This window comes from Elgaria multicarinata, chromosome 15 (genome assembly GCF_023053635.1).
Source record: "Elgaria multicarinata webbii isolate HBS135686 ecotype San Diego chromosome 15, rElgMul1.1.pri, whole genome shotgun sequence".
NCBI classification, from domain to species: Eukaryota; Metazoa; Chordata; class Lepidosauria; order Squamata; family Anguidae; genus Elgaria; species Elgaria multicarinata.
Genome location: NC_086185.1, coordinates 15047275 through 15074065, shown reverse-complemented (window position 1 = coordinate 15074065; position 26791 = coordinate 15047275). Strand labels below are relative to the sequence as shown.

The 26791-nt window shown below is 45.3% G+C and overlaps 1 protein-coding gene across 2 annotated transcripts in view; it reads right to left on the bottom strand.

Moving 5' to 3' along the window:
- The window catches only part of ENOX2 (ecto-NOX disulfide-thiol exchanger 2), a 41328-nt gene extending 17227 nt beyond the window's left edge, over window positions 1-24101 (bottom strand). The window contains exons 1-6 of one of the 2 annotated variants that reach the window (XM_063141569.1): window positions 23981-24101; window positions 8420-8542; window positions 6348-6479; window positions 4907-5062; window positions 2714-2920; window positions 795-1028 (exon numbers count right to left, since the gene is read on the bottom strand). In XM_063141569.1, the coding sequence (XP_062997639.1) occupies window positions 795-1028; window positions 2714-2920; window positions 4907-5062; window positions 6348-6479; window positions 8420-8542; window positions 23981-24023 (895 nt within the window). In that variant the 5' untranslated portion in view covers window positions 24024-24101. Of the gene's footprint in view, window positions 1-794; window positions 1029-2713; window positions 2921-4906; window positions 5063-6347; window positions 6480-8419; window positions 8543-19479; window positions 19729-23980 lie in introns of those variants that run through there. The other variant, XM_063141570.1, reaches the window with a different exon arrangement.
- Between the last annotated feature and the right edge of the window lie 2690 nt (window positions 24102-26791).

Genomic DNA, 26791 nt, shown 5'->3' with positions numbered 1-26791 from the left:
GAGAGCTTTTTGTGAACCGCCCAGAGAGCTCCGGCTATTGGGCGGTATAGAAATGTAATAAATAAATAAATAAATAAATAAATAAATACACCTTCTCTCCGAGTGATTATGCAAAAAAGAGAGAAAAAGGTAAGATTCAGCTCTCCTGGGGCCACATAGAATGGTCTGCCCAAGCACGACAAAACTTTGGAAGGCTAAAGCCAGGGTTGACCCCCTCCACAGCCAGTAACATATGTGTTACAGTGTTCTCATCTATGTCTAGATGGAGATGGACTCAGTGGTAGAGCCAACGCTTTGCATGCAGGTGGTTCCCAGTTAATCCCTAGAATCACCAGTTAAAAGGAGGTGATGGGGAAGACCCCCTTTGCTTCAAACCCTGGAGAGCTGCTGCCAGTCAGAGTTGACAATACTCGGCCAGATGGACAAGCTGTCTGCATGTAAGGCAGCTTCCTCTGGCACAGTGTGGGCTCTCCCACACTAGAGGCCTTCAAGAGGCAGCTGGACAACCATCTGTCAGGGATGCTTTAGGGTGGGTTCCAGCATTGAGCAGAGGGTTGGGACTCGATGGCCTTGTAGGCCCCTTCCAACTCTGCTATTCTATGATTCTATGACAGCAGCGTTCCCCAGCTTGGTGCCTTCAGTTGTTATGGACTGCATCTCCCAGAATTCCTGACCATTGGCTATCCTGGTTGCAGCTGATGGCAGTTGGAATCCAAAACTACCAGGTTGGGTCAGGATGCCCTCACATCAGCGCCTGCCAGTTTAATAATGCCTTCCGCCGCAGCCCCAAGTACCTTTCAGCTTGTCAGCCACCATGCTGCACTCGTGATCTGAATAGTGGACGACGGGGGGCGGGGAGGGAGGGTGGAACCGCTCTTCCGCCACCCTTCGGCGGTGGCGCTCCTCCCGGGCCAGCATCCGCTGCTTGCATTCCCACTCGTAGAGGTCGTCCCGGGCTTGAGCGAAATCCACGTGGAGGCGCCCCGTGTCCTTTTTATCCGTGCTGGAGCCCAGCCTGATGCGATACCCTGACAACGACAAGTTTCAGAAAGAACCTTCAGTGGGCGCCCTGCGGTCCGACTCTACCTCTGCCTCTCGACTGCAGCCTGGGCTTTGCCCGCTCGGCCTCCAGCGGAAAGATCCGTCGGGGGAAGCACGAGCCGCTGCAGCTGAGAAGTGATCCTGTCAGTGTTCAAGCTTGATACATTCATAAACGCTGTCGGCCATGCTCAACCCCACACCGCAGTTCGCTCGGTCTATCAACGGTTGTATCATCTGTCAAAGGCCCCAAACTACTGCAGGTTAACCCCCCCCCCCCCTTAGCAAACATTGGAATCACAGTTTCAAACTTGTGAAAGAGCCTCGAGCGAGCTTAGGGGGAAGGCAAAGGACAGAGGGAAGGTTGACGCTTCCCCTGATGGAGCCTGGCCAGGTCTACTTGATAACACTGGAGGAGGGCTCTCGTGAGGATCCATAAGGCGGCCTGGGTAACAAACTTAACACCAGGTGCTTCCTAGATTCCTAAAAAGGGGGCTGTCCTCCAGCGTTCTCCAAAGGAGCTCTGGGTAGTTTAAAAAGGCTGGCGGGTTCCAAGAGCTACTTTCAAGCACGGATTGCAAAGAACAAGATTTCATGTGGAGGTTTTGACATTGTCTTCCTAGAGATGCTCTCCCACCACCAAAACACAATCAGTTGCTTCCTGTCTTAGAACTCGCACGCTTTTCTGTGATCTGATCAATTCAGCAGAGAGCAGTTCCTTACTGATATTTGAAACTATACGCTTAAAGCAGGGATGTTCAACCTCTTTCATCCCAAGGGCCTAATTCCATTTAGGAGAAGCTCTCGGGGGCTGCATTCTAGGGGTGGGAGGGGCCAAAGGAAAGGGGGCGGGGCCAAAATGCTAACGTAATTTAGCTTAAAGCTCTTACTGCCAGTAACTAAGCCTTAAGAGATGCATTTCAACCTCTTAGAACGGGGGGGAGGGGGTGCAAAAGGGGAGGCAGTCGGCAGGAAAGGGGCGGGGCCAACAAAAGAGGGCGTGGTCATCTAGCAAACCCCAGAGGGCTATATTGGTACTCCGGAGGGGGGTGTGTGAATGTGGCCCACAGGCCTGAGATTCAACACCCCTGGTTTAAATCTTACATGTTAATATCTTTCCTGCTTTGTGTTTCTTTGACAATTTGGAGTTGTGCATTTTTCTTTTTATAGTAGTCAAATTTATTAAATCTCTTTCCAGTTGCGTGGGTCATTACTGCATGTTCCAGTGACATTAAAGGCTTCTGAGGTAGATAATTGAATCTGGAGATGAATGATTGCGCAATGGGGGAAATGGTATGGGACAGAACAGACATGACTGCAGGAGAGGGACTTTTTGGTGGTGGCCCCCCGATTGTGGAATTATCTCCCCGATGAGGCTTGGCTGGAGCCAACACTGTTATCTTTCAGGCGCCAGGTCAAGACTTTTCTCTTCTCCCAGGCATTTAACAGCGTTTAACAATGCTAAGTTTGTTTTTTAGCAGACCTCAGAACTGTTGTTTTGTTGTTTTTATACTGTTGCTTTTATGGTTTTTAAATTTTGTATACTTTTTAACGTTTACTGTTTTTAACTTTTGTAAACCGCCCAGAGAGCTTTGGCTATGGGGCGGTATATATAAATGTAATAAATAAATAAACGATCATCTCTGAGTCCAAGGCACCGGCAAGGGATACCTACCAGACAAATAAATCGCCTTATCCACCATGTACTCCTCCGTAAAACGGATGTGGCAGAAATGCTTTTTACTCTTCCTGAGGGCGATGATCTCTCCGCACTGCTCAAAGATCTCCACAATGGTCTCTTCTGTCCCATTTTCTGGCAGCCCTCCCACGAATACCGTCTTGCATCCTGGAGGTCTTTCCCTCGTAGTGGGACGGGGGAGATCTAAGGACAGCAAGGAATACGAGACAGAAGCGTGCAGCCGCAAGCCAACGACATCTGGTATTCATTTACAATCTGACAACAACTGTTGTTGCATTCACAGAGTCAGAAAGCTTGGCCAGCTCTACCCTGTCAGGCAAGGTTATATCCCACCTGTCTCACAATATTGAAAGCCAAGATCTTTCCGGCACGATATAGTTCCCAAAGCAGAAAAGATCCTTCTGTTTATTTGGTGATAGCTCACTGCTGGATTACTCCTAAACTGCGTGAACGGTGCACAAACAAATGCAAACATCCGGGCGAGATAACACCGAGACTAACATCCCCAGCGTTATAAAAAAAAGGGAAGTGAGGGTTTGTGTAAGGGTTTATTTGACTTTCTTTTCACGAGGCCTTGCAGATTATTATTCTTGCTGCAAACGGCTGATGAAAAGCTAGGTTGCCATAGGAAAATGATTCCGAATTGTTAAGTGTGTTTAACACACTTAAGAGGGTGTTGAGAGGGGAACAACGTTGTTAAAGTTGTTGAAGTTCTGTTGAGAGGGGAACAACGTTGTTAAAGTTGTTGAAGTTCTGAACCATGGTTTCATTATTCTTGTTTCTATAGACTCCTCTCCCCATGTCTCCCTAAACCTGAGAAAATTCTAAAACAGAGAGGATTCAATAAAAAAGGGAGAAAGCCGTATTTTTTTTTTTTATTGCATTTTTATATCGCCCAATAGCCGAAGCTCTCTGGGCAGTTCACAAAAAGCTCTCTGGGCAATTCACAAAAAGCTCTCTGGGCAATTCACAAGCAGGGCAGGGCAACTTATGAACCTCCAGATGTCGTTGGACTGCAATTTCTATCATCCCTCACCAGTTGGCAATAGTTGATGAGAGTTGCGATCCACCAACATCTTAGGGGCCACAAGTTGCCCACCCCTGTAGTATCAAAACACCAGAACTAAGTTCTGGGGAATTATTCATTGAATTCCCTTTACCGAGTGACCATTCTGGAATGCTGTGCTGGGTATTGATGTTAATTTCTCCACTTTGCTTCCCGTTCAGTTATCACAGTGAGCAAACAGCGTCGCATGGATAGTGCAGACATGACCTTCCGACATGACCTTTTTATTCTCCCAGTATTTTAACTTAAATTTAAATTTTACTGTTTTAACTCTGTATTTTAATTTTATATCAATTTTGCTGCGTGGTTTTTATTCTGGTTGTGCTTTTTATATTGTATTGTGTATTTGTGCTTTTAACCTGTTGATTGTCTTACTTTGATTTTAATTTTTGTGAACCGCCCAGAGAGCTCCGGCTATTGGGCGGTATAGAAATGTAATAAATACATAAATACATAAATAAATAAATAAATAAATAAATAAATAAATAAATGAAGCTGCTTGAGGCTACTGATGCTCCCACTAGTCTAGTCATCTCGAATGAGAGATATTCTAGCTTGGCTAGGCTACCAAATTCTCTTCATTTCATAGCCTGGTTCATATGTAACATGGTTTATTTAACCCGTGGTTTGTTGCCCTCCTTTGCTTTGCCCCTCCTCATATCCCAAATGCCTTTGTGGCACTGTAGTACTGCATGTAGAGCAGCTGGGGTTCTTTTTACCACTCTTTCCCACCGCCTCTGAAGCCTGGTGAAACAACCCATGTAAAAACCCCAGTTCTGGGTTCAAATGTAACAACAACCCATGGTTTAAACAGCCCAGAGTTCACAACACAAGAATAAGCCATGGGTTCTCTTTCTGGATTGTTCAGGGTTAATAAACCATGGTTTGTTAGCGTCGGTGGGTTCACACATCATGACAACCAGAATTCAACAAACCATGGGTTAAATAAACTATGGGTTAGTGTTATGTGAGAACCAGGTCTATGACTAATGGGAGGCCATCTTCTGTTCAATCCCTAGGCTCCTCCATCGGACTCCCATTTCTAACCCCAAGGGTTTTCCATGTCACATCAGCGCAACTACGAGTATTATAGCAAGGCTCACTTGGGTTAGGTGGGAAAAGTGTGCAGCTTTTGCAATGAATTATCTCCTTAACCACCGGCATGTCTGACGGGATTGGCGGTGGCACTATTCCCAAGCCGGGCATCATGGGATTGATCGGCGGAATCCCTGTCATCATTCCAAGGGCAGGGTCAAAGTCTGAAAGAGAGAGACGAACAAGCAGGATGATTTTAGCAGAAACAGCTCAAGAATTCCAGTTAGGGTTCCAGGCAGGTCATGCGTCAGTAAAACCAAAAGCTCGGGGCCTCGAGGTGTGTGAGCCTGGGGAAGCAGAGTTATTTGGCAGCCCAGGCAGTCCCACAAAAGCCAGTATGTTTGGAATGGATGTCATGAAGGTGCTCCCAAAGTGACCCCACTATTTTAGGCCTTTCTTCAGCCAATGTTTTGCAATCACCAGCTCATCAGAGGAACAGGAGCCAAAAGGACTACGGCAGCCTTCCCAGATGTGGGAAGCCTTCCAGATGTGACGGACTGCAACTCCCATCATTCCCAGCCAGGAGGGGAATGATGAGAGTTGCAGTCCCACACATCTCCGGCTATGGCATTCCTCCGCCTGCTCAACATTTGAGATTCATTCCATAGCTGGCATATAAAAGAACCTGGAAAGTTATTGGCTGCGTTCTGACATCATAATATACCATGGTCATCTGGACCCGACAAGCTGTGCTTAATCTAACTATGGTTTCTTTGAAAAACAAGCCAACTTCAACCTGTAACATACGAAGCTGGATTGTTTCAACAAACTATAGTTAAGATTAATCACAGCATGCTAAACTAACCTTCTCCAACCTGGTGCCCTTCAGAGGTGTTGGACTACAATTCCTAACTGGGGATGCTGGGAGTTGTAGTCCAACACTTCTAGAGGGCACCACATTGGGGAAGGCTGTGCTGAACTGTGGTTCATTTTTGAAAATGGAAGCAAAGCTTATGACCTTTCATCATGGCCAGTGAGACGACAAGATGAGAGAGAGGAAACGTATAAACCTAAAGGAGAAGCTAGGGTCATTCCTGTCATAATAAATCGTGGTGGAGTGTGATATCTGAATGCACCCATTGTGTCCCACCACTTAGATGCATACATGGACTGAAGTGCCCGCAAATGGGGGGGGGGGGGGGCGGAGGTGACCTTCAGCAGATCCCAAGGCCTCTGTTGAATCCCCCATGTGCCCATGCTTAGAAACAGCCAAACAAAAGCAAGCATCCATCTAGTCCAGCACTCTGTTCACACAGTGGTCCACCACTTGGCTTGGCTATACTACAAGCGAGAAGGATCTTGGAATTGTTATGCTTTAAGGTGGATTCCTGCACTGAGCAGGGGGTTGGACTCAATGGCCTTATAGGCCCCTTCCAACTGTACTATCCTATGATTCTATCAAGCCGGGCATATTTACAGTGACCACGCTGGACCGAGAGCACCACCTACCAGGCAAAAGAGGATCTCCGGTCATTCCCATTGGCGCCATCCCCAAGTTATTCATAGCAGTGGCCCATGCTGTCGGGTCAGACATGCCCAAATCCATTGGAGGAGACTCGAGGCTCAGAGTCTGGAGGCCATCTGTAGAGAGGATGATTTTTAAAAAGGCTTTATCGCTAGCCAAAAGTCTGGAAGCAATTTTTATTTTATTTTATTTTCCCCTAGTGACAAAGCATTGCTTGGCAAAAGGTTGGGGGTAAATCTAACTGCGGCATGAGATGCAACAACTCAACATCCTTTAAGCCCGTACAACTTGATGCAAACGCCCATTTGTCTGCCCCCTCCCCTGTCTTTCCAGAGTACCATCCCACCCCACCCGTTTATCAGAGTTTTGCTCTTTCCAAGATCAGAGCTATAGGTGTAAGGGCACAGGCCTCAAAATAGAACGTCACTAGCACTTGCCATAGGCCCAGCACGATCTCCTGATGGCAGATGCATAACTCCTAAACAGCCCAGGTCACGATCCAGAAGAGTGCATATGCCTTATTTGCGTGCCTGACGGCGTTTGGCAAAATGCCTTTAAAGAAGCTCTCCTGCTGCCAACCCCCTGACCTGATTTTTAAAAACTCTCTTCCTCCCCAGTCTAAGAAGTAGTTGAGAGGTTTGGTGCAAGAGCAGCTTACAGCAAACACAGACAAAAACCCAGCGCCTGCCCCACGAGGAAGTGTCATTTCTCCACAGTTCTCATGATGAACGCCCAAACTACTTTTGGTATAAAAGTTTGATGGGGAAAGCTGCTTCTAAGGCCACCTTCCCCAACCTGCTGCCCTCCAGATGTTCTGAACTACAATGCCCAGCATCCCTGACCATGGGCCATGCCGACTGGGGCAGGCGGAAGTTGAAGCCCCAAACATCTGGAGGATGGGGAAGGCTGTTCAAAGGACTCTCACCACAAATCATAACAGCAGGAATTCTAATGCTCACAGTCACCAGCGGCTCAGTTTAAAAACATTCTCCCTCGCCTGTCCTTGTTCTTGGGATTGCCCTCTTCTAACGCAACGGCGAAGGCAAAGCACCAGGGCATGATAGCTCCAGCTTAGTCAGGATCCCCTTGCACATCCCAGCTGCTCAGTTCCTGCTGAAACCGGTGCACTCAACACCCTCTGACCAAAAATACCTGTAAAGCAGGGGTGAGGAAGCTTTGGCCCTCCAAACCTTGATGAACTCCAACTCCCATTAGCCCCAGGCAGCCGGGCCAAGGGTGAGGGATGGTGGGTGTTGCAGTCCCATCAAAGAAGCAGTGGTACAGCCGCTTCTAAAAAAGCCCTCCCTGGATCCCCTGGACCTTAATAATTACAGACCGGTATCAAATTTTCCATTTTTGGGCAGGTGATTGAGAAGGCAGTTGCCTTCCAACTCCAAGCAGCCTTGGATGATACAGATTTTTCCAGACCCATTTCAAACTGGCTTTAGGGCAAGATACGGAGTTGAGACAGCTACTGCAGCTTATCTCATTCTCACTTATCTTAGACCTTCATTGGGGCAATACATGTCGGTACAAACATGCAAGCAATCAAGTTTCACAGAGCTCTTCCTCCGACACAAGGAGTTATTCCAGCTTGATCAAGAATTCTGTGAAAGTCAAATCACATTCTTCCACCAACCTACGATGATCCAGGGAGAGACAGCATTTCCCTTACTTCGCCCTTCCTATACTTTGGGACCAACATGGCAAGTTCTGCCTTCCGTGCCCATTTCTCTTTGGCACTAAGGCTGCCTTCCCCAAAGCCCAAGCAGGATAACAAGTACTTTGCTTTGAATGCTGCGTACCCAACCTGACCAACGAAAATAAACTCACGATGCAGATTCATCCTGCCTTGAGCACGTACCCAGCTGTGACTGCTATCGGGTGACAAGTAACAGAAATCCCAGAACTCAGGGTTCTTGGCATGAAATGAGCAAGACCCAAGAAGTCCCCCGCCCAGTTGAGAAAGAGCCTCCGGATTCTCCTTTTCACAGTTAAAACGATTTTCCAGGGACAAACACAGCTACCTTTTCTACATATATACACACCGGCCTACCTGGAGGCATATTTATCCTCTTTCTCTTCTGGCTTGCCTCACCGCCATTTTCAGCTACATCAGGCCTGCTATTGAATGGAAGGGGTTTACTGTTGCCAGAGTCGAAGGGCAGCTGGTTGAGACCTGAGAGAGAAACGGGGTGGGAAGAATTCATTATTGACAGTATTTTTATGCGACCCCATCACTGAAGTTCTCTGTGCATAAAGGTTATAAAAATAGAAAACAGTTGACAGTTATAATAGAAAAACAGCACCGTAGAGATAAATCAATAAAATCAATACAGATGGGTCTTAAAAACTTTAAAAGCCAGGAAAATCTCTAAACCCATTAAGCTCTCCACACCAAAGGGTTTTTTTTAAAGGGCCTGGGAGAATTTCAATAAGGTGGCACCAAAAAGAGCAAAAAGTTGGCACCAGGCCGGTTTGCATGGAGAGCACTGAACTGGTGCCCGGCTGCGACAATGGACTGGATGAGGGCTAATAAACTGAAACTCAATCCAGACAAGACTGAGATGTTGTTAGTAGGTGACTCCGCTGACAGGATGGGGGGTGTTCTACCGGTTCTGGATGGGATTGCACTCACCCTGAAGGAGCAGGTTCGTAGCTTGGGGGTTCTTTTAGACCCATCATTGTCACTTGAGGCTCAGGTGACCTCAGTGGCACGGAGTGCCTTCTCCAAACTCTGGTTGGTGGCCCAGCTACGCCCCTATCTAGACAGGGATAACCTGGCTTCAGTTGTCCATGCTCTGGTAACCTCCAAGTTAGATTACTGCAATGCGCTCTATGTAGGGCTGCCTTTGAAGACGGTTCGGAAGCTGCAGCTCATGCAAAATGCAGCGGCCAGATTGATTTCGGGAACCAGAAGGTTTGACCATATAACACCTGCTCTGGTCTGCTTGCACTGGCTGCCTGTATGTTTCCGAGCCCAATTCAAGGTGCTGATTTTGACCTATAAAGCCTTACATGGCTTGGGACCACAATACCTGACGGAACGCCTCTCCCGACGTGAATATACCCGGTCACTACGTTCAACATCTAAGGTCCTCCTTCGGGTGCCTACTCCGAGAGGGGCTCGGAGTGTGGCAACGAGGGACAGGGCCTTTTCGGTGGTGGCCCCCAGACTATGGAATGATCCCCCTGACGAGGCTCGCCTGGCGCCAACACTGCTATCTTTCCGGCGCCAGGTTAAGACTTTCCTCTTTGCCCAGGCATATGGCGGCACATCTTAATCACCCACACGCTTAGTTTTTTAACGGTTTTTAATGCTTTGTGTGTGTATGTTCTGTGTTTTAGAATTTTAAATTTTGTATACTCGTTTTTATCTTAATTATAGAATTTCTGCAAACCGCCCAGAGAGCCCTGGCTATGGGAGCGGTATATAAGTGCAATAAAAATAAATAAATAAACAATACGGCTGCTATCACGAAGATGCCCCTTTCCCCAGTAGCCACTCACTGGCAGTGGCCTTTGGATAAGGACCACTTACAATGACCTCAAAGTTTGGATAGGTAAATATGACAGGAGGCGATCCATCAGATAACCTGGTCTCAACCCATCTAGATTACATTAACCTGCACTTTGAACTGGGCCCAGAAACAGACCAGAGGCCAGTGAAATTATTCTAACAAGGAATGGCCACCAATTTGAATGGCTTTAATTTGACAAATTCGTGGAGAAGGTGGCTATCAGTGGCTACTAGTCATGATGGCTATATGCTACCTCCAGTAGCAGACGCAGGATGCCTCTGTAATACTAATTATTTATTATTACATTTTATTATTTATTACATTTATATACCGCCCCATAGCCGGAGCTCTCTGGGCGGTTTACAAAAGTTAAAAACAGTGAACATTAAAAACAAATATACAAAGTTTAAAGCCATCAAAAGCATAAAAACAACAACAATATCCTTTTAAAACAACTATTCTGGGGTCAGTTAAAAACAAACAAACTCAGCACATGTTGATAACTGCACGGGAGAAGAGAAAACTCTTGACCTGGCGCCAAAAAGATAACAATGTTGGCGCAAGGCGAGCCTTGTTGGGGAGATCTTTCCAGAATTGAGGGGCCACCACTGAAAAGGCTGGGAGCCGGATGGTATTATTGTACTAATGTACTACTTGTGGGTTTTCTGTGGACAGCTGAACAGAATGCTGGACTAGATAAACCTTCGGCATGGCTCTTCTTATGTTCTTATAATCACAATCTGGTCACAGCATTCTGAACCAGCTGAAGTTTCTGAACACTTTTCAAAGGCAGCCCCACGTACAGCATGTTACGATAGTCCAAACACAAGGTAATTATGGCATCTGAAACCAGTTAACCAACCTAAATTGGTCCCATAACAATAACAGGAATTTTGCCAACCTTTTCCGTCAAGTATGCCTTTATAATCACCGCGTGTAAGGACAGAAGTGGGCTTTATTATTGGGAAAACAGACAAACAATTGCACTCAGTCTGCAGCCTCCTGTACACTGCTAGAAGGTTTTTAGACACTTTAGAAATAATACTAACTTGCACACTGATAGCCACTAATGCCCCAGTGCTGAATATCTTCCAGCAAAGAACCTGAAGCAAGCCCTTGTGTTGTTTACAGCACTGGAAAAACCTCTTTGACGAGACAAGCTCTGGTGTTTTGGCTGCTCTATAACCCGAGTACCTAGGAAGCATTCCCAATTCAGTTATGATCATGGCCAAATACGCAATAGCGACACTAAGGCCTCAAAAACCATGGGAAAGCTACCCTGGTCTGAAGTCCCCACGTATGCGGCCAGTTGATTGCGTAGATAGAACCTGGCCATTTTTGACAGGGACTTTTAGGAGCATCCGTGAGAAGGAGCTGTTGCGGAGAGGTTCTGCTGTCCGACCGCATCTCAAGCCAACCTGCCTCTCGATGACAGAACTGTATACGGCAATGTCAGGTGCTAAACCCTACGCTAATCCCACAGCCCTAGCGAGAGGAGCAGCAACGAGCCTCAGCCATCACTGGGATGGTTGGAGAGCCTTGAGCCCTTCAGAATGATAAACATTTATTATGGGAGCATTCCCTTCATAGTCAAGGTGGCATCGGCTGCACCTGGAACGGAGGCTGCGGGACTGAGGGTCTTCTCTCTCACCAACATGCCAGGGCCAGACAGGATAGAAAAAAACTGGACTGGGGCTCTTTCGGGAGGGTTTACGGACTTATGCTTTTTATTCTCTCAATATTTTAACACTTAATTTTAACTTAAATTTAAATCTTACTGTTTTAACTCTGTATTTTAATCTTATATCAATTTTGCTGTGTGGTTTTATCCTGGTTGTGCTTTTTATACTGTATTTTGTATTTGTGCTTTTAACCTGTTGGTTGTTTTATTGTGGTTTTAATTTTTGTGAACCGCCCAGAGAGCTTCGGCTATTGGGCGGTATAAAAATGTAATAAATAAATAAACCCTCTTTAACCAAAGCTCTTTAGTTTCGCGCACATCAGGCCTTGTGACCCACAAAACTGAATACAGGCCACCAGCCATGGGCTCAGTATACCTCTTGTTTTTGCTATTTGTCCAGGACTGTGAAACTATGGCAGGTGGGGGTTTGTCTAGCATCTGACAGGCCATAAAACATAACTGGTGGGCGGCATTCAGCTGGGCAGGTCCTGCACACAGTCTGATACACACAATTAAGGAGATACAGGTTTTCACACAGGTGTGCTGCTATGACTGCCACAAATGATTCTTAAAGAAGTACGACAGCAGCCTCCAATTAAAGCAGGGACTCCTAGTTCGGACCTAAGAGTCAGCCAGAATATTTTAAAATTCTGGCTTACTTTGTGGCTCAGTCACTCCCACTTGGCTCCTCCTGCCAGCAAAAGCAGCTAAACATGCCAGAGACTCTATCCTTGGCTTGCTTAATATCTGAGTCGGTTTATTCTTGGCTTGTGCCTTGTTGGCAGGGGCGGGGGGAGGCAAGCCAGAGTTCTGGTTATGGACGTCACACCAATCATACCAGGAATGGAAATTCCCTGGCTTGTTTAGCAGCTCTCGCTGGCAAGAGGAATCAAATGGGAGCAATCTAGGTTAAGTCAGAACTTATTAAAAAAATGCTGGTTTGGTGTGACGTCCGAATGGGCTACTTCCTAGGATGACCATATGAAAAGGAGGACAGGGTTCCTGTATCTTTAACAGTTGCATAGAAAAGGGAGTTTCAGCAGGTGTCATTTGTATATATGCAGAACCTGGTGAAATTCCCTCTTCAGCACAACAGTTAAAGCTGCAGGAGCTATACTAGAGTGACCAGATTTAAAAGAGGGCCAGGCACCTGCAGCTTTTAACTGTTGTGATGAAGGGGAAATTTCACCAGATTCTCCATATATTGTGAACCACCCAGAGAGCTCCGGCTATCAGGCGGTATAGAAATGTAATAAATAAATAAATACAAATGACACCTGCTGAAATTCCCTTTTCAATACAACTGTTAAAGATACAGGAGCCCTGTCCTCCTTTTCATATGGTCACCCTACTACTTCCCAGGTATGTAGGTTAGCATCAATCAATATGTTTATTGCTCAATCCACAGATCATTGCAACACATACAAACTTGACATTTTGCAATACTATACATGACAAAAATTACATATGGTTAAAAATTACAGAGCTATCAAAAACGTAACATGCATTACTAAAAGGATAGTAAGATAGGAGCACAGCGGACACACAGAAACCTTTAATTGCTTCTCAATGACATTTCATTTATATCTCTGAATCTTTATAACAACACACACCAAAAGTATCTAAAAACTTTGCTCTACATCTATTAGCTTTCACTGCAAATAGTGCAACCCTTTGTATCACATATGGGTTGGTTGAAAATAATAAATAACTCAGTTTTTCCTTAGCACCCCAGTATTTCACTTTCTTTAAAAAAGGCTCTAAATAACTTTTCCTTATATCTATATATAAGGGGCAGTCAAATACATAGTGTGTTATGTCCTCTGGAACTGGCTCTCCACAAACACATAACCTGTCTTCTACTGGTATGCCATGGAATATCCCCCATTTCATCACAGTAGCCATTTGTTCAAATCTTAAACGTGTAAGGGCTTTCTGGTGTTCCATTTTCATGAGTACTGATAAGTATATGTAGGTTAGCAAATAACAACAACACGACTATGCATGGCAAAATGTCTTAAATTGTCTTTACACATTTCTTATGGCAGAAGCGTTCATCAAATATTCGCTGACTTGCCTTAACCATCGCAACCTGAATTTGGGAAACTCTAAAAGGGCTCACGGTGGTATTTCTGCCGCTGGCTTTAGGAGCCATCTGTTCGCGTTCTCTAGCAGCCCCCGCTTTCTAAGCAGCAAATGAAAAGAATGCAAAGCTCCTGGAATACGATCGCTGCACTTGAAGCTCCTGATCCACAAACGCGAGTGCACTCTGGGAACACTGCAGCTAATTTAGAATGAACGGTGAACAGGCTGGCCACTGGGAATACCGTCCTCAGGCTGCTTGGTTACAAGAGGGAATGTTGTTATTGCCATGTGACTGAGGGAGTGGTCTGCACAAATGCACAAAGGAAATAGTATCGAGGGGCTTATCCAGATTATCAGTTCAAAGCTTTCCCTATCCATAACTATGCTGCAAACTTATATTCGTTTTAAACCAGCTGAAGTGTCATGGCTTTATCAAAAGAATCCGTGGAATTGTAGACTGCGGGGATGCAGAGAGCTCGTGGTTAAATAGGGTTACCCTATGAAAAGGAGGACAGGGCTCCTGTATCTTTAACAGTTGCATAGAAAAGGGAATTTCAGCAGGTGTCATTTGTATATATGGAGAACCTGGTGAAATTTCCTCTTCATCACAACAGTTAAAGCTGCAGGTGCCCTGCCCTCTTTTAAATCTGGTCACAGTATAGCTGCAGTATAGCTCCTGCAGCTTTAACTGTTGTGATGAAGAGGAAATTTCACCAGGTGTGACATGCATACAAATTAAGGAAAGGAACCTCTCGTGCAAGCACTGAGTCATTGCTGACTCTTGGAGGGACGCCAGCTTTCGCTGACGTTTTCTTGGCAAGCCTTATAGCGGGGTGGTTTGCCGTTGCCTTCCCCGGCCATTATTACCTTTCCCCCAGCTAGCTGGGTACTCATTTTACCAACCTCGGGAGGATGGAAGGCTGAGTTGACCCGAACCGGCTGCCTGAAACCAGCTTCCGCTGGGATCGAACTCAGGCCGTGGGGAGAGTTTCGGCTGCAGAAACTGCTGCCTTACTGCTCTGCGCCACACGAGGCTCTGCACCTGCTGAAATTCCCTTTTCTATGCAACTGTTAAAGATACAAGAGCCCTGTCCTCCTTTTCATATGGTCACCCTATTAAAGATCCCTAGGCACAGCCTTCCCCAACCTGCAGTCCTCCAGATGTGTTGAACTACAACTCCCCTCATCACCACGCTGGCTGAGAATGAGGATAGTTGTAGTCTAATGCATCTGGAGAGCATAGGTTGGGGAAGGGTGCCCCAGCACCTCTCAACCCTATGCATGCTTAGACAGAAGGGGAAAGTCCTACAACTGCCAGCATTCCATGGCCAGCATTTTTCTGTCTAAACATTTTATTTATATATTTATTGCATTTTATACCGCCCAATAGCCAAAGCTCTCTGGGCGGTTTACAAAAATTAAAACCATAAAAGCCATTCAAAATATAAAACAAACAGTATAAAAGCATAGTATAAAATTCAACATAAAAACACAACCAGGATAAAACCAAGCATCAATGCAGAAATAAATACAGATTTAAAATACAAATTTAAAACAGCAAAGTTAAAATTAAGTTGATAGACTCTTAAAATGCTGAGAAAACGTGCCAGGCGAACCTCTCTAGGGAGCTCATTCCACAGCCGGGATGCCACAACAGAGAAGACCCTCCTCCTGGTAGCCACCTGCCTCACTTCCTTTGGCAGGGGCTCATGGAGAAGGACCCCTGAGGTTTGGGCCTTAAATTATTTCAATATTGAAATACGAGTACTTAAATTGCAGGTAACGAGCACCATCTTAGAAGAGGTATTCCATTCTGTCTGAGACTGAACAGGGAATGCCTCTTCTACAATGATGCCGATTGCAACAAGTGTGTGCAATCGGGTTTTTTTTCCCCTTTAGAACTATTATTTCCCCCCTCTCATATACAGACCTGATAATTTGATCTACCAGTCAACTAAAACCCCAATGATAACTAAGATTCCTTCGATTTGGTGACTGCCCTAATTCAAAGACAACAGCATTAGAATGTAAGCCTATTCATTAGAATGTAATCCTATGTGGCAGGGTCTTGCTATTTATTGTTTTACTCTGTACAGCACCATGTACATTGATGGTGCTATATAAATAAATAATAATAGTAATAATAGCATGATGATATTCAGGCCAGCATAATAAATAGGGCACCAGCTCTGCTAACCGGAGAATCTCTGTGCTGCTCTCCCTGCCTTCCAACTCCCCAAGGGAGAGGTTTCTGTATGTTTCTAGCTTGCAAAGAATGAAATTGGTCCGGATGTGAAACTGGCTACACTTTAAGGCACAGTCTACAGTAGGGTGACCGTATGAAAAGGAGGTCAGGGCTCCTGTATCTTTAACAGTTGCATTGAAAACGGAATTTCAGCAGGTGTCATTTGTATATATGGAGAACCTGGTGAAATTCCCTCTTCATCACCACAGTTACAGCTGCAGTTGCCCTGCCCTCTTTTAAATGTGGTCACTCTAGTATAGCTCCTGCAGCTTTAACTGGTGTGATGAAGAGGGAATTTCACCAGGTTCTCCATATATACTAGGGTTACCATATGAAAAGGAGGACAGGGCTCCTGTATCTTTAATAGTAATATAGAAAAGGGAATTTCAGCAGGTGTGAATTGAAGAGGGTGGAATTCCCTCTTCATCACAACACTTAAAGCTGCAGAAGCCCTGCCCTCTTTTGTATCTGGCCACTCTACTATAGCTAGTGTAGCTTTAACTGTTGTGATGAAGAGAGAATTTCACCCTCTTCAATTGACAGCTGCTGAAATTCCCTTTTCTACATTACTGTTAAAGTTACAGGAGCCCTGTCCTCCTTTTCATATGGTCACCCTAATATATACAAACAACACCTGCTGAAATTCCCTTTTCTATGCAACTGTTAAAGGTACAGGAGCCCTGTCCTCCTTTTCATATGGCCACCCTAGTCTAGAGAAGCTGCTTGTCAGGTTCATCTTGGCAGCAAGTTCAGTTAAATTTCAAGACTTAAGTCTGAAGAAACTCTCTACCAGCTATAGGGCCACACTCTCTCTAGCAATAGCCGCAGGTGTAAAAACTAACCAAAGTATATAACAATCAAGGAAACAAAACACACCCATGTGCCTAATGAAAATACCATTTAAAAACATGTTACTTGGTATTTCTCTAGTTACAGATCATCTGTTTTGGAAGAAAAAATAGATAAAATGCTTCCCGGCCTTTTGGCTAAGATCAAGTGGCTTGTCCAGAATTAAAAGATAAAAAATCCCTAGGCACAGCCTTCCCCAACCTGCAGCCCTCCAGATGTGTTGAACTACAACTCCCCTCAGAGTCTCCCAATTCTAGAATTCCCTTGACAACTACATTTGGTATTCCCAAACACAACAGAAACGTTTCAAGCAATGACAGAGGCTGATCTGAACGACTGCTGTTATTTTAATAATTACAAGAGGAGCAATCATTGCTTCTCCATCCCAGTATGCTTTGTTTGCAACCTGATATATTCTGTCCTTTGCACAAACTGAGGCTGCAAATCCTACACTCTCGTACCAGGGAGTAAATTTCACTGAACTCAATGAGATTTACTTCTGAGGAGACATGTACTTGATTGCACTGTCACTTAATTAGAATAGAAACGGCTTCCTGAATCTGCTTCTTAAGACTATGAACGCTTCCAGACTGATGGCTCCTGGTGTTACCAATCAAAAGGCATTGTGCAGCTATTCCTCCTTAAGGGATGTTCTATGGTAAGAGAACAAAGACAAAAGTTCCTTTGGGAAAGCCCAGGAGAGTTTCAAATGGAGGACAACATCGTCTGAATGCCCTGTCACAATTCCACAAATGAGGCAGAGCAATTGCACAATGAAAGCCTCAACAGAAGCACTCTGACACATTTTGCAGACTGACTTCCACCATGAGCTTGTCCCTGCAACATTTCTCCCTTCCCTGCTTTTGCTTAAGAAGAAACTCGAGAAAGCTTGCAAGTAACTTGCAATAGAAATATAGGAAGCTGCCTTATACCGAGTCTGACCCTTGGTCCATCTAGCTGGGGTTTCAGGCAGGATTACCTAGCCCTACCTGGAGAAGCCAGATTGAACCTGAGTCCTTCTGCATGCAAAACAGGTGCTCTTCCACTAAGCTATAAACTAGTATAAATTGCTCTTAGCTCTTCCACTAAGTATAAATTGCTTCTACTAATGTTTGAACTTACAATTACCACTAGTGGCATTCTATACACTACATTATTCAACTCAAAAACTGTACAGTTGACCAACTACTGTACAGACTGTGGTCTGTAGAGACCAATAAAAGAGCCAGTCACCTATATACCCAGGTTCAATTTTTATGTGGTCATAAGTCACCTAGATCTACATATTGGAATCTATGAACACTGCAGAGATATCATGCCGCAAGTTTCTTTTAGCAACGTCATGCTACACACATGGAAAAGAAAGACTAGGGGCCAAAACAGACATTACTTTAAATTGCAGCTTACAGCTACATCTTATTTTAAAATTACTTTTACTCTAGAGTAGGCAGAGAAGATTCAATCCACTTCAGGGGGGGAGGTAGGTATTTTTTAAAAAAGATCGGACTCGGGGCCTACTCTAGAATATAAAACACACACCCATAGCTGCCAGATAGATTTAAAATCATTTCAGTTTTGGCCCTATAAAAACTATACACTGAAGTTCATAAAGCAGCTGTAAAGACGGATAAAAAATGGAGTCAACAGCATGCCATGTTTCCAAGTTTTGGTCCCTGTAGGATAATTTTAATCTGCAACGTTCAGTAGTCACAAAACATTTCCATGTCAACAGGAATGACAGTCACCATAAAAAACAGTTTAATTTCCAATTTGAGGTGATTTTAATTAAGTTTAAGATATTTACAATATTTGTTTTTCCCATTCCATCAAAATCCCAGAGGTGACCTATTTTCTTGCATAAAGGTGTGATTTGCTTCTCTTTAGTGCCATGGCAAGATGTGACGAAGCGAAATGTGACCCCTGCTATTTAAATACCTCCCTTCAAACACGTCTAATTGAATAGCAACTTTTAAACGTGCTTTTAAGCTCTTTGTCAAACACATTTCAACCTACAAAGGAACAGATTAGAAAATAATAATTTAGGGGGGGGGGGGAGAAATGGATATTAAGAAAACACTGGACACACTTTTGAACTTCCCCTCCCAAATATAGAAACTTCTACGACTGCAGGGTAGATCTGGAAGGTTTAAAGCCAGGAACACAGCATTAAGAGGGTATGAAGATTACCACTTCCCCAGAATACGTTGTGGATTTAATTCAACAATTCCAGATTTAAACTGTGCTCATGCTGAACCCATATAATCCAAGAGATCCGGGAGCTCAGGCTCAGCATCAGAATTGGCTGCTGACACTGGCTGGAGCACTCTGATCTCAACTGACTGCGGATGTTTGTTAATTTAGCTCTGTCCCCCTCAATTAATCCTGCTCATAGCAAACATATTGGAGGCTAAAGCCTCCTCTGTCCCCCTCAATTAATCCTGCTCATAGCAAACATATTGGAGGCTAAAGCCTCCTCTGTCCCCCTCAATTAATCCTGCTCATAGCAAACATATTGGAGGCTAAAGCCTCCTCTGTCCCCCTCAATTAATCCCGCTCATAGCAAACGTATTGGAGGCTAAAGCCTCCTCTGTCCCCCTTAATTAATCCTGCTCATAGCAAACATATTGGAGGCTAAAGCCTCCTCTGTCCCCCTTAATTAATCCTGCTCATAGCAAACATATTGGAGGCTAAAGCCTCCAGGGGCAAAGCTCATGACTCCAGAATTCACACCATACCTGTGAACTGCACCAAAAACATGGTGAGGTTTTGCCCAAGAGCGCTCTTCAGTCCCAACCGTGTGTTATCTTGCTAGCTACACTCCCCACAACATACTCACACACTCGCACACAAATCAGCACCACAGTTCAGCTCATGTGTGACGTATCTGCTGTGCTGGACCTCACCAACAAACCAAGTGCCAGCAACAACAGTAACAAGAGGAGATCTTAACGTCAATAAAGCTACTACAGCAGGCAACTGGAAACGCTTGGGATGCTACAGAAGAAAGGCACGGAACTGTGTGGTTGGTTGTGTTTTTTAAAGACGCATTCCTGCCCCACTGCTGCACCTGCCCCCGTCAGTTACTGATCGGTGACACTTAAGAGGCTGGATCCTGACATTATGGGGAGACGGCCAGAGGGCAGGTGGCGAAGCAATTAACGGCATGCTCATCTGTGAATTTGCAAAGGATTTCAATCCTCGGTTCACTGGGAAGCGGCATGCAGTTGGCAAGTCCCAATCCCTCTGGCTGCATGCCTTACGAGCAGTCATCTTAGCAGATAGGCCCTTACTATGCCATAAACGTAGCTCCTCCGAGAACCCAGTGCCTAGGGTGACCATATGGAAAGGAGGACAGGGCTCCTGTATCGTTAACAGTTGTAGAGAAAAGGGAATTTCTGCAGGTGTCATCTGCATGCATGCAGCACCTGGTGAAATCCCCTCTTCATCACAACAGTTAAAGCTGCAATAGCCCTGCCTAGTATGGCCAGATACAAAAGAGGGCAATGGCTCTTGCAGCTTTAAATGTTGTGACGAAGAGGGGATTTCATGAGGTGCTGCATGCATACAAATGACACCTGCTGAAATTCCCTTTTCTATACAACTGCTAATACAGGAGCCCTGTCCTCCTTTCCATATGGTCACCCTACCAGCGCCTCTTTATTCCAAAAATTTCAAGTTCAAAGGCAGGGTTTTTAACGCTTCTCCCCCGCCACTCAAATATTTACTTTGTACTTGTATCCTTGAAAAGGAATGTGGCAGGGGAGATCCAAGCCTACTGACCAACAGATACTTAAACTAGAAAGATGGTCAGGACTCCCCCCTCCAAAGTGCACAACTACCCAGTTTCCTGAATGCCAAGAATATTGACGACTCACATTCTGCTTATGCTTAGAGGCTCAAGCACGCCTGAAAGTCACACACACTGCTCAAAAGGCCATGTTCCCTGATCTGTGAAGTCTGGTTGTATTCCCTCAATATTGTGGGAAAGCCCCATTCTGTATGTGCTCAGAGGTATTCTCTTCCTTATCATTTCTTGACAGACTTTCAGTGGCTCCATTCAGACGACACGCTAAACCATGCTGCTTAACCACAAAATGGTTTACGGAATCCTTAACCATGGTTTACGGTGTCTTCTGACACACGTTTTCCCTAACCATTTTGCCCACTAACCACACTGTGGTTTGGCTCACTAACCACGTTCTGCAGCGTGGTTAGCAGCAGTAACCATGGCTAAAAGTGTCGTCTGACACGTGTCTGTGGTTACTTAACCACAAAGACCAGAGTGTCATCTGAACAAGGCCAATATCAGGCTGGGGCTCCAAGCATATACCCACTTACCTGGAAGCCCACTCTACTGAACTCAGATACTTCAGAGAAGGTATGTATAGGATTGCATTGTAACATTGATAACAGGTTCCAAGGTTAAGGCCAGGCACAAATCTGACGTTAATACCTTCTCACACCTCCCCGAGTTGGTGGCTGTAGGTTTCAGAGAGCTATCACATACTCTCTAACGTTTCATAGACAAAAATAGGAGCCTATGTAACAACCAACTACTTGTACCAAGGATCACTGCCCAAGGCCTCTACTGAATATTCTGTTTTATACCCCACTACTGAATAAATATTCTACTCTGCTTGCTGTACGCTAACTAAAAAGACATGACTTTAAAGCCCTTCTAAAAGAGCCAAGATCCTAAATTTGATCGTCAGTGGCTGGCAACTGGTTTCGTAATCAGGGTGGGTGGGGGCAGGAACTACATAGCATGTTCTCTCTGCCGCAGCAGCCAGCTTAGTAGATGGTAGAACTGACTTTAAAGCCCTTCTAAAACAGCCAAGATCCTAAATTTGATCATCAGTGGCTGGCAACTGGTTTCGTAATCAGGGTGGGTGGGGGCAGGAACTACATAGCATGTTCCCTCTGCCGCAGCAACTAGCTTAGTAGATGGTGGAACTACCAAGCGGTTCAATTTGGTCTGCCATAGCCTGCCTTGCAAAAACAGGGTGCTTGGTTGTTTTGGTTAAAGGTGTCAGAGATCTCCATCCTCTGTCCACTGACATGAAGTTGGATGTGTTGTCATACTCCAACTATGGCCAGTGCACACATCAGTTTCATCCTGACATTAGGAAATGTGGGAGAAATCCCACCACATCCTAACACTGAGGTGGCCCAAAACTCTCATGAGCCCTAGCATAGCCATTGGCGAGGCATAGGCCAAAATACCTAGAGGGCCACAAGTTGCTCATCCCTGCCTTACAGAGAAAGGCAAACATTTCAGTATATTAGGGAACAGAAATAAGGGCTGGAAAACTGAGAGGAGAAACTCAGCTCTTAGTGTAGACTATGTATTAGGAGGGAAATGTCCCATAAAATGTCATTAATGGTTCAAAATAAACTTGCCTATTGGCTGAAATCTTGATCAAAGGTTTACTCTTCAGTTACCCCTGCCTTCAGAGGTTAGCAGGTGGCTAGTATGGCCAAGGCCTTCTCTGTGGTATCACCCTGATCATGGAACTCCCTTCCTAAACACACTCACTTGGCATCACTTTAACTATTTATCAGGCATTGGGCTTATAGTGCAATCTTATGCGGGTTCAGAAAAATATAAAGCTAACAATGTTTAATAAAACAACCAGGTAAGTGTGTAAGAACCTGCTTTACACCAGGTCAGAGTATTTGTCCACTTAGCTCAGTAGAGCCTACTCCGACTGGCAGTTTGCTAGGATTTCAGGGAGAAAAAGATCTTTCACGTGCTATTAAATCACGGCTCTTCTGCATGCAAAGTACATGCTCTACCACAGAGCTAGGTCCCTCCTGTATGTATGCTTACTAAAGAGTAAGACTCATTGATCTGATTCTTGTTAGGACTGGCTTTGGAGTAACCACTGCACTGTAAGTTTGTCTTGCTTTCGGGGGTCTTTCATGACAATTACTATTGCTCCTTATTTTCTTTTCTGATTCTATTGATATTTATTTCGTAATATTAAGTTTCCAAAGTGCCTTGATGTCCTAACTGGTGAAAAAAGCAAGACATAAATCTTTTAATTAAATGAATCAGATATAACTCAGCAGTTTTGTACAATACGACACAACGCCTTAGCATTTATGCACGGGCACGTACACATGGGTGTATTAGCATCCAGATTCAGCACCTACCCAGCCACTCAGAGATTTAATTCCTGGAGATCTTAAGGATGGAGCTCAGCCTTGAAGATGGACAATCCTAGCCCACGCTAAGAAAAACTGAATAAGGTACCCCCTAATATAACATTTGCATCTCACCTCTCTTCCAAAAAGGCAGTATACACGCTTGGAATCATAGAATAGCAGAGTTGGAAGGGGCCTACAAGGCCATCGTGTCCAACTTCCTGCTCAATGCAGGAATCCACCCTAAAGCATCCCTGACAGATGGTTGTCCAGCTGCCTCTTGAATGCCTCTAGTGTGGGAGAGCCCACAACCTCCCTAGGTAACTGATTCCATTGTCGTACTGCTCTAACAGTCAGGAAGTTTTTCCTGATGTCCAGCTGGAATCTGGCTTCCTGTAACTTGAGCCCGTTATTCCGTGTCCTGCACTCTGGGAGGATCGAGAAGAGATCCTGGCCCTCCTCTGTGTGACAACCTTTCAAGTATTTGAAGAGTGCTATCATGCCTCCCCTCAATCTTCTCTTCTCCAGGCTAAACATGCCCAGTTCTTTCAGTCTCTCTTCAGACAGCTTTGTTTCCAGACCCCTGATCATCCTGGTTGCCCTCTGCTTCTACTCCCCACCACCACCACTTTACCTTCACAACACCCCTGTGAGGTAGGACCAAGGTGACCTAGTAAGCTTCATGCCTTAGTAGGGATTTAAACTCTTAATCGTTACACCAGCCTTTTCCAGCCCGGTGCCTTCCATATGCGTTTTACTGCAATTCCCATCTTCCCAGCCACCAGGCCGTGCGAGGTGGGGATGATGGGAGTTGTAGTCCAACACATCTGGAAGCCACCAGGTTGGAGAAGGCTGCAGTACACCACCAAACAAAAGGCAAAATAGGGGGCAGGAAATGGTGACTGCTGGAGCGAAGGATACCAGAACCTGGGGTTGGCAGAAGCAGGGGACCAGCCCTCTTTGAACGCGGGGAGACGGTTACCGGTTCCCATGACAACGGGAGTGAGGAGGCCTAGAAAGGCCCGAGCCCAGCAGGAGAGGAGGCTGCACCTTGCCCCGCCCTAACCCCGTTGCCCAGCAACGCCCCACCTGCTGGCCCAGCGGCCCTCCGACGCCGAAACCCCTGAAACATCCGTAGTTCGTTCCCGTTCCCGGCCTCTTCTCCTACGGGCCCAACCTACCAGGCCTCGGTTGCTTCGCAAACCCCGCCTCCAAGCACCCTGCGGGGCGTCCCATTGATGCTCGGTCTCTAGGGGCGTGGCTTTTAAGGCGGATGGGCACGATGGGAATCGTAGTTTCGTGAGGGCGGAAGGCTCCGGGAACGAACCGAAGAAACAAAGTTAGGTGGGGGGGAGTTCCTCTTCGCCTGCTCTGATTGGTTGCTCAAAGTTCCTCTGCTCTTAGGCTTCTGGGTAATGTAGTTTAAGGACTCTGTTGGGTCCTGCGCGGAGAGAGCGAGCGTTTCCATGGTAGCAAGTGTGCGGCTGTGGGCCAGGCCTAGAAGATGATGCTCATGTTTATCTTTATTTCAATGTTATATATCCCTCTTTATCCAGAAGGCTCAAGAGAGTGAGCCAGATATTATTTTTTTGAAGAACAAATAACACACACAGAGACACAAATTCCTGGGGAGTTTGTTTCCTACATTTGTAGTTGGAGAAATGCTGTGTTAATTACTATAGGTAGACCACAGGAAAGTGCAAGAAGACCCGTGTAGCCTAAGGATGTAATCCTATGCGTGTTAGACAAAAAAGATCCTAAAACTGCCAGCATTCCTCAGTCAGACTCAGCCAAATTGTGGTTTGAGCAAAACTTCACAAATACTTCAATGTGTGGGGAGAAAATCCTTCATCTTTGCGGAGTAGAAAAGCAAACGGAGAAAAACCAAAAAGGTCTTTAAATAAATTCCTGGAGGAGAAGGCTATCAATGGCTACTAGTCTTGACGGCTCTGTGCTGCCTTCAGTAGCAGAGGCAGTAAGCCTGTGTGCACCAGTTGCTGGGGAACATGGGCAAGAGGGTGCTGTTGCAGTGCACCCATGTCCTCGTTGTGGGTTCCTGGTCAGCAGCTGGTTGGCTACTGTGTGAACAGAATACTGAACTAGATGGAGCCTTGACCTAATTCAGCATAGCTCTTCTTATGTTCTTAAATCCCATCCATGTGTTCCTGTAGCTGGCACAAGAATTTTGGCACAAGGCGTATATTTCCTTACAACTAGCATGTACCTCTTTGAAGTTTTTTCAGATCTCTGTTTGTATCAGTGTCCTGCAAATCTAGTTTTTGTGAACCGCCCAGGGAGCTTCAGCTGTTGGGCGGTATAAAAATGCAAATAATAATAATAATAATAATAATAATAATAATAATAATAATAATAGACCCTAAATATGATAAATTTCAGTACTCAAGAGAAACCATTAACATTTTATGAGAATCCTCTCTGCTGTTTTGGAACATACTGTGCTAAAAGTACTCAGCACAGCAGCAACCAAAAGTACCTAGCGATGACAACTCCAAACAGTTAAAATGTGGAGACATTTTGAATGGTATGGGTTGGTGAGCAGACGTTGAGTCAAAGTACCAAAAGAAGTAACAGCGATCAGTGAGGCCCAAAACCAAGGTGGCCACATAAGTATCACCAGATAAAAGTACAAAAAGACACAGATTTACATAAAGATTAACTGTGACCAGCTGAACTGTGTGCCTGCTCAATCCACCATCTGGGTGCCAACTGCTGATGGACATCTTCAAGGCCTCTGTTTCTCTCCTCTTTTATCTTTAAACCCATGTTGGACTGGGCAGTCCCTCAAATAAAGCAGTCATTCCCAACCTGATGCCCTCCAGATGTGTTGGACTACAATTCCCAGCATTCCCTAGCCAGCATAGCTAACTAGGGGATTCTGGGAGTTGTAATCCAACACATCTGTGGGGCTTGAGGTTGGGGAAGATTGAAATAGAGGACACCTTCAAATAGAGCAATGTCCTCTTTAAAGTAGGACACACGGCCACCTTACGTGACAGGCTAGGCCTTATTCTTGGATCAAGATGTTGGATGGTTTGGGATTCTGGTTGGTGCCAGGAGAAGGGCCAAAAGTTGGGGAAAGGGAGAGAACGCCACTACAAAGGAGCAGAAGCTATGGTGAGCAGTGTGTGTATGTGTGGTGGTGGGTGGCTATTGGAGCAAAGAAGGAAAAGTACCTGCAAGAAGGAATATGGGAATGTTGCTAGGGTATAAGAAACTATTGGGAGTAATGAAGCTTTCAGTATGCAGTTCGCCAAGGAACTAGGGAAAAACACTCTTGGTGTCTCCCTATCCACATTCTCCGTGCCATGCATAATTTCGTACACCTTTATACCGTCTCCCTTTAGCCTCTTTTTTTCCAAGCTAAACATGCCCTGCTGCTGCATTTGGGGGCCCTTCTGCTCATTCTGCTGAGTGGGCCCCCGAACCTCTGTCCGGAAATCTTACCCTGATGGCCCCACTGCATAGCTGCAGCCTCCCCCAACTGCTTCCTTTTGCCCGGTGTGCCTTCTTGAACAACTGAACATGATGTTTTTTAGACCTTTTGAAAATGGCTTTCTGTGCGAGGATGCTCAAGGAAATGTTCAAATAGAAAAAACCATTTAAAAATCCACAGTGTTCCATAAAAATTAGGAATACAATCAAATCATTTATGATTACACACACACACACACACCAAAAAAAAGGGGGTGGACTGTAAAAGCCCAGAGACAAACTACCCAAGACTCTTGGAAAGCTGAGTGCATGCAACAAAGCTGCAGGAAACATTTGAGCTCCTCACTCTCACGTTGTCTGGAAACTGGGGGAGGGCTTAGCACTTTAGCAGTTACTGCCGGTATGAGCCTTGGAAGGTTAGCAAGCTGAAGGTGACAGAAGGCGCTG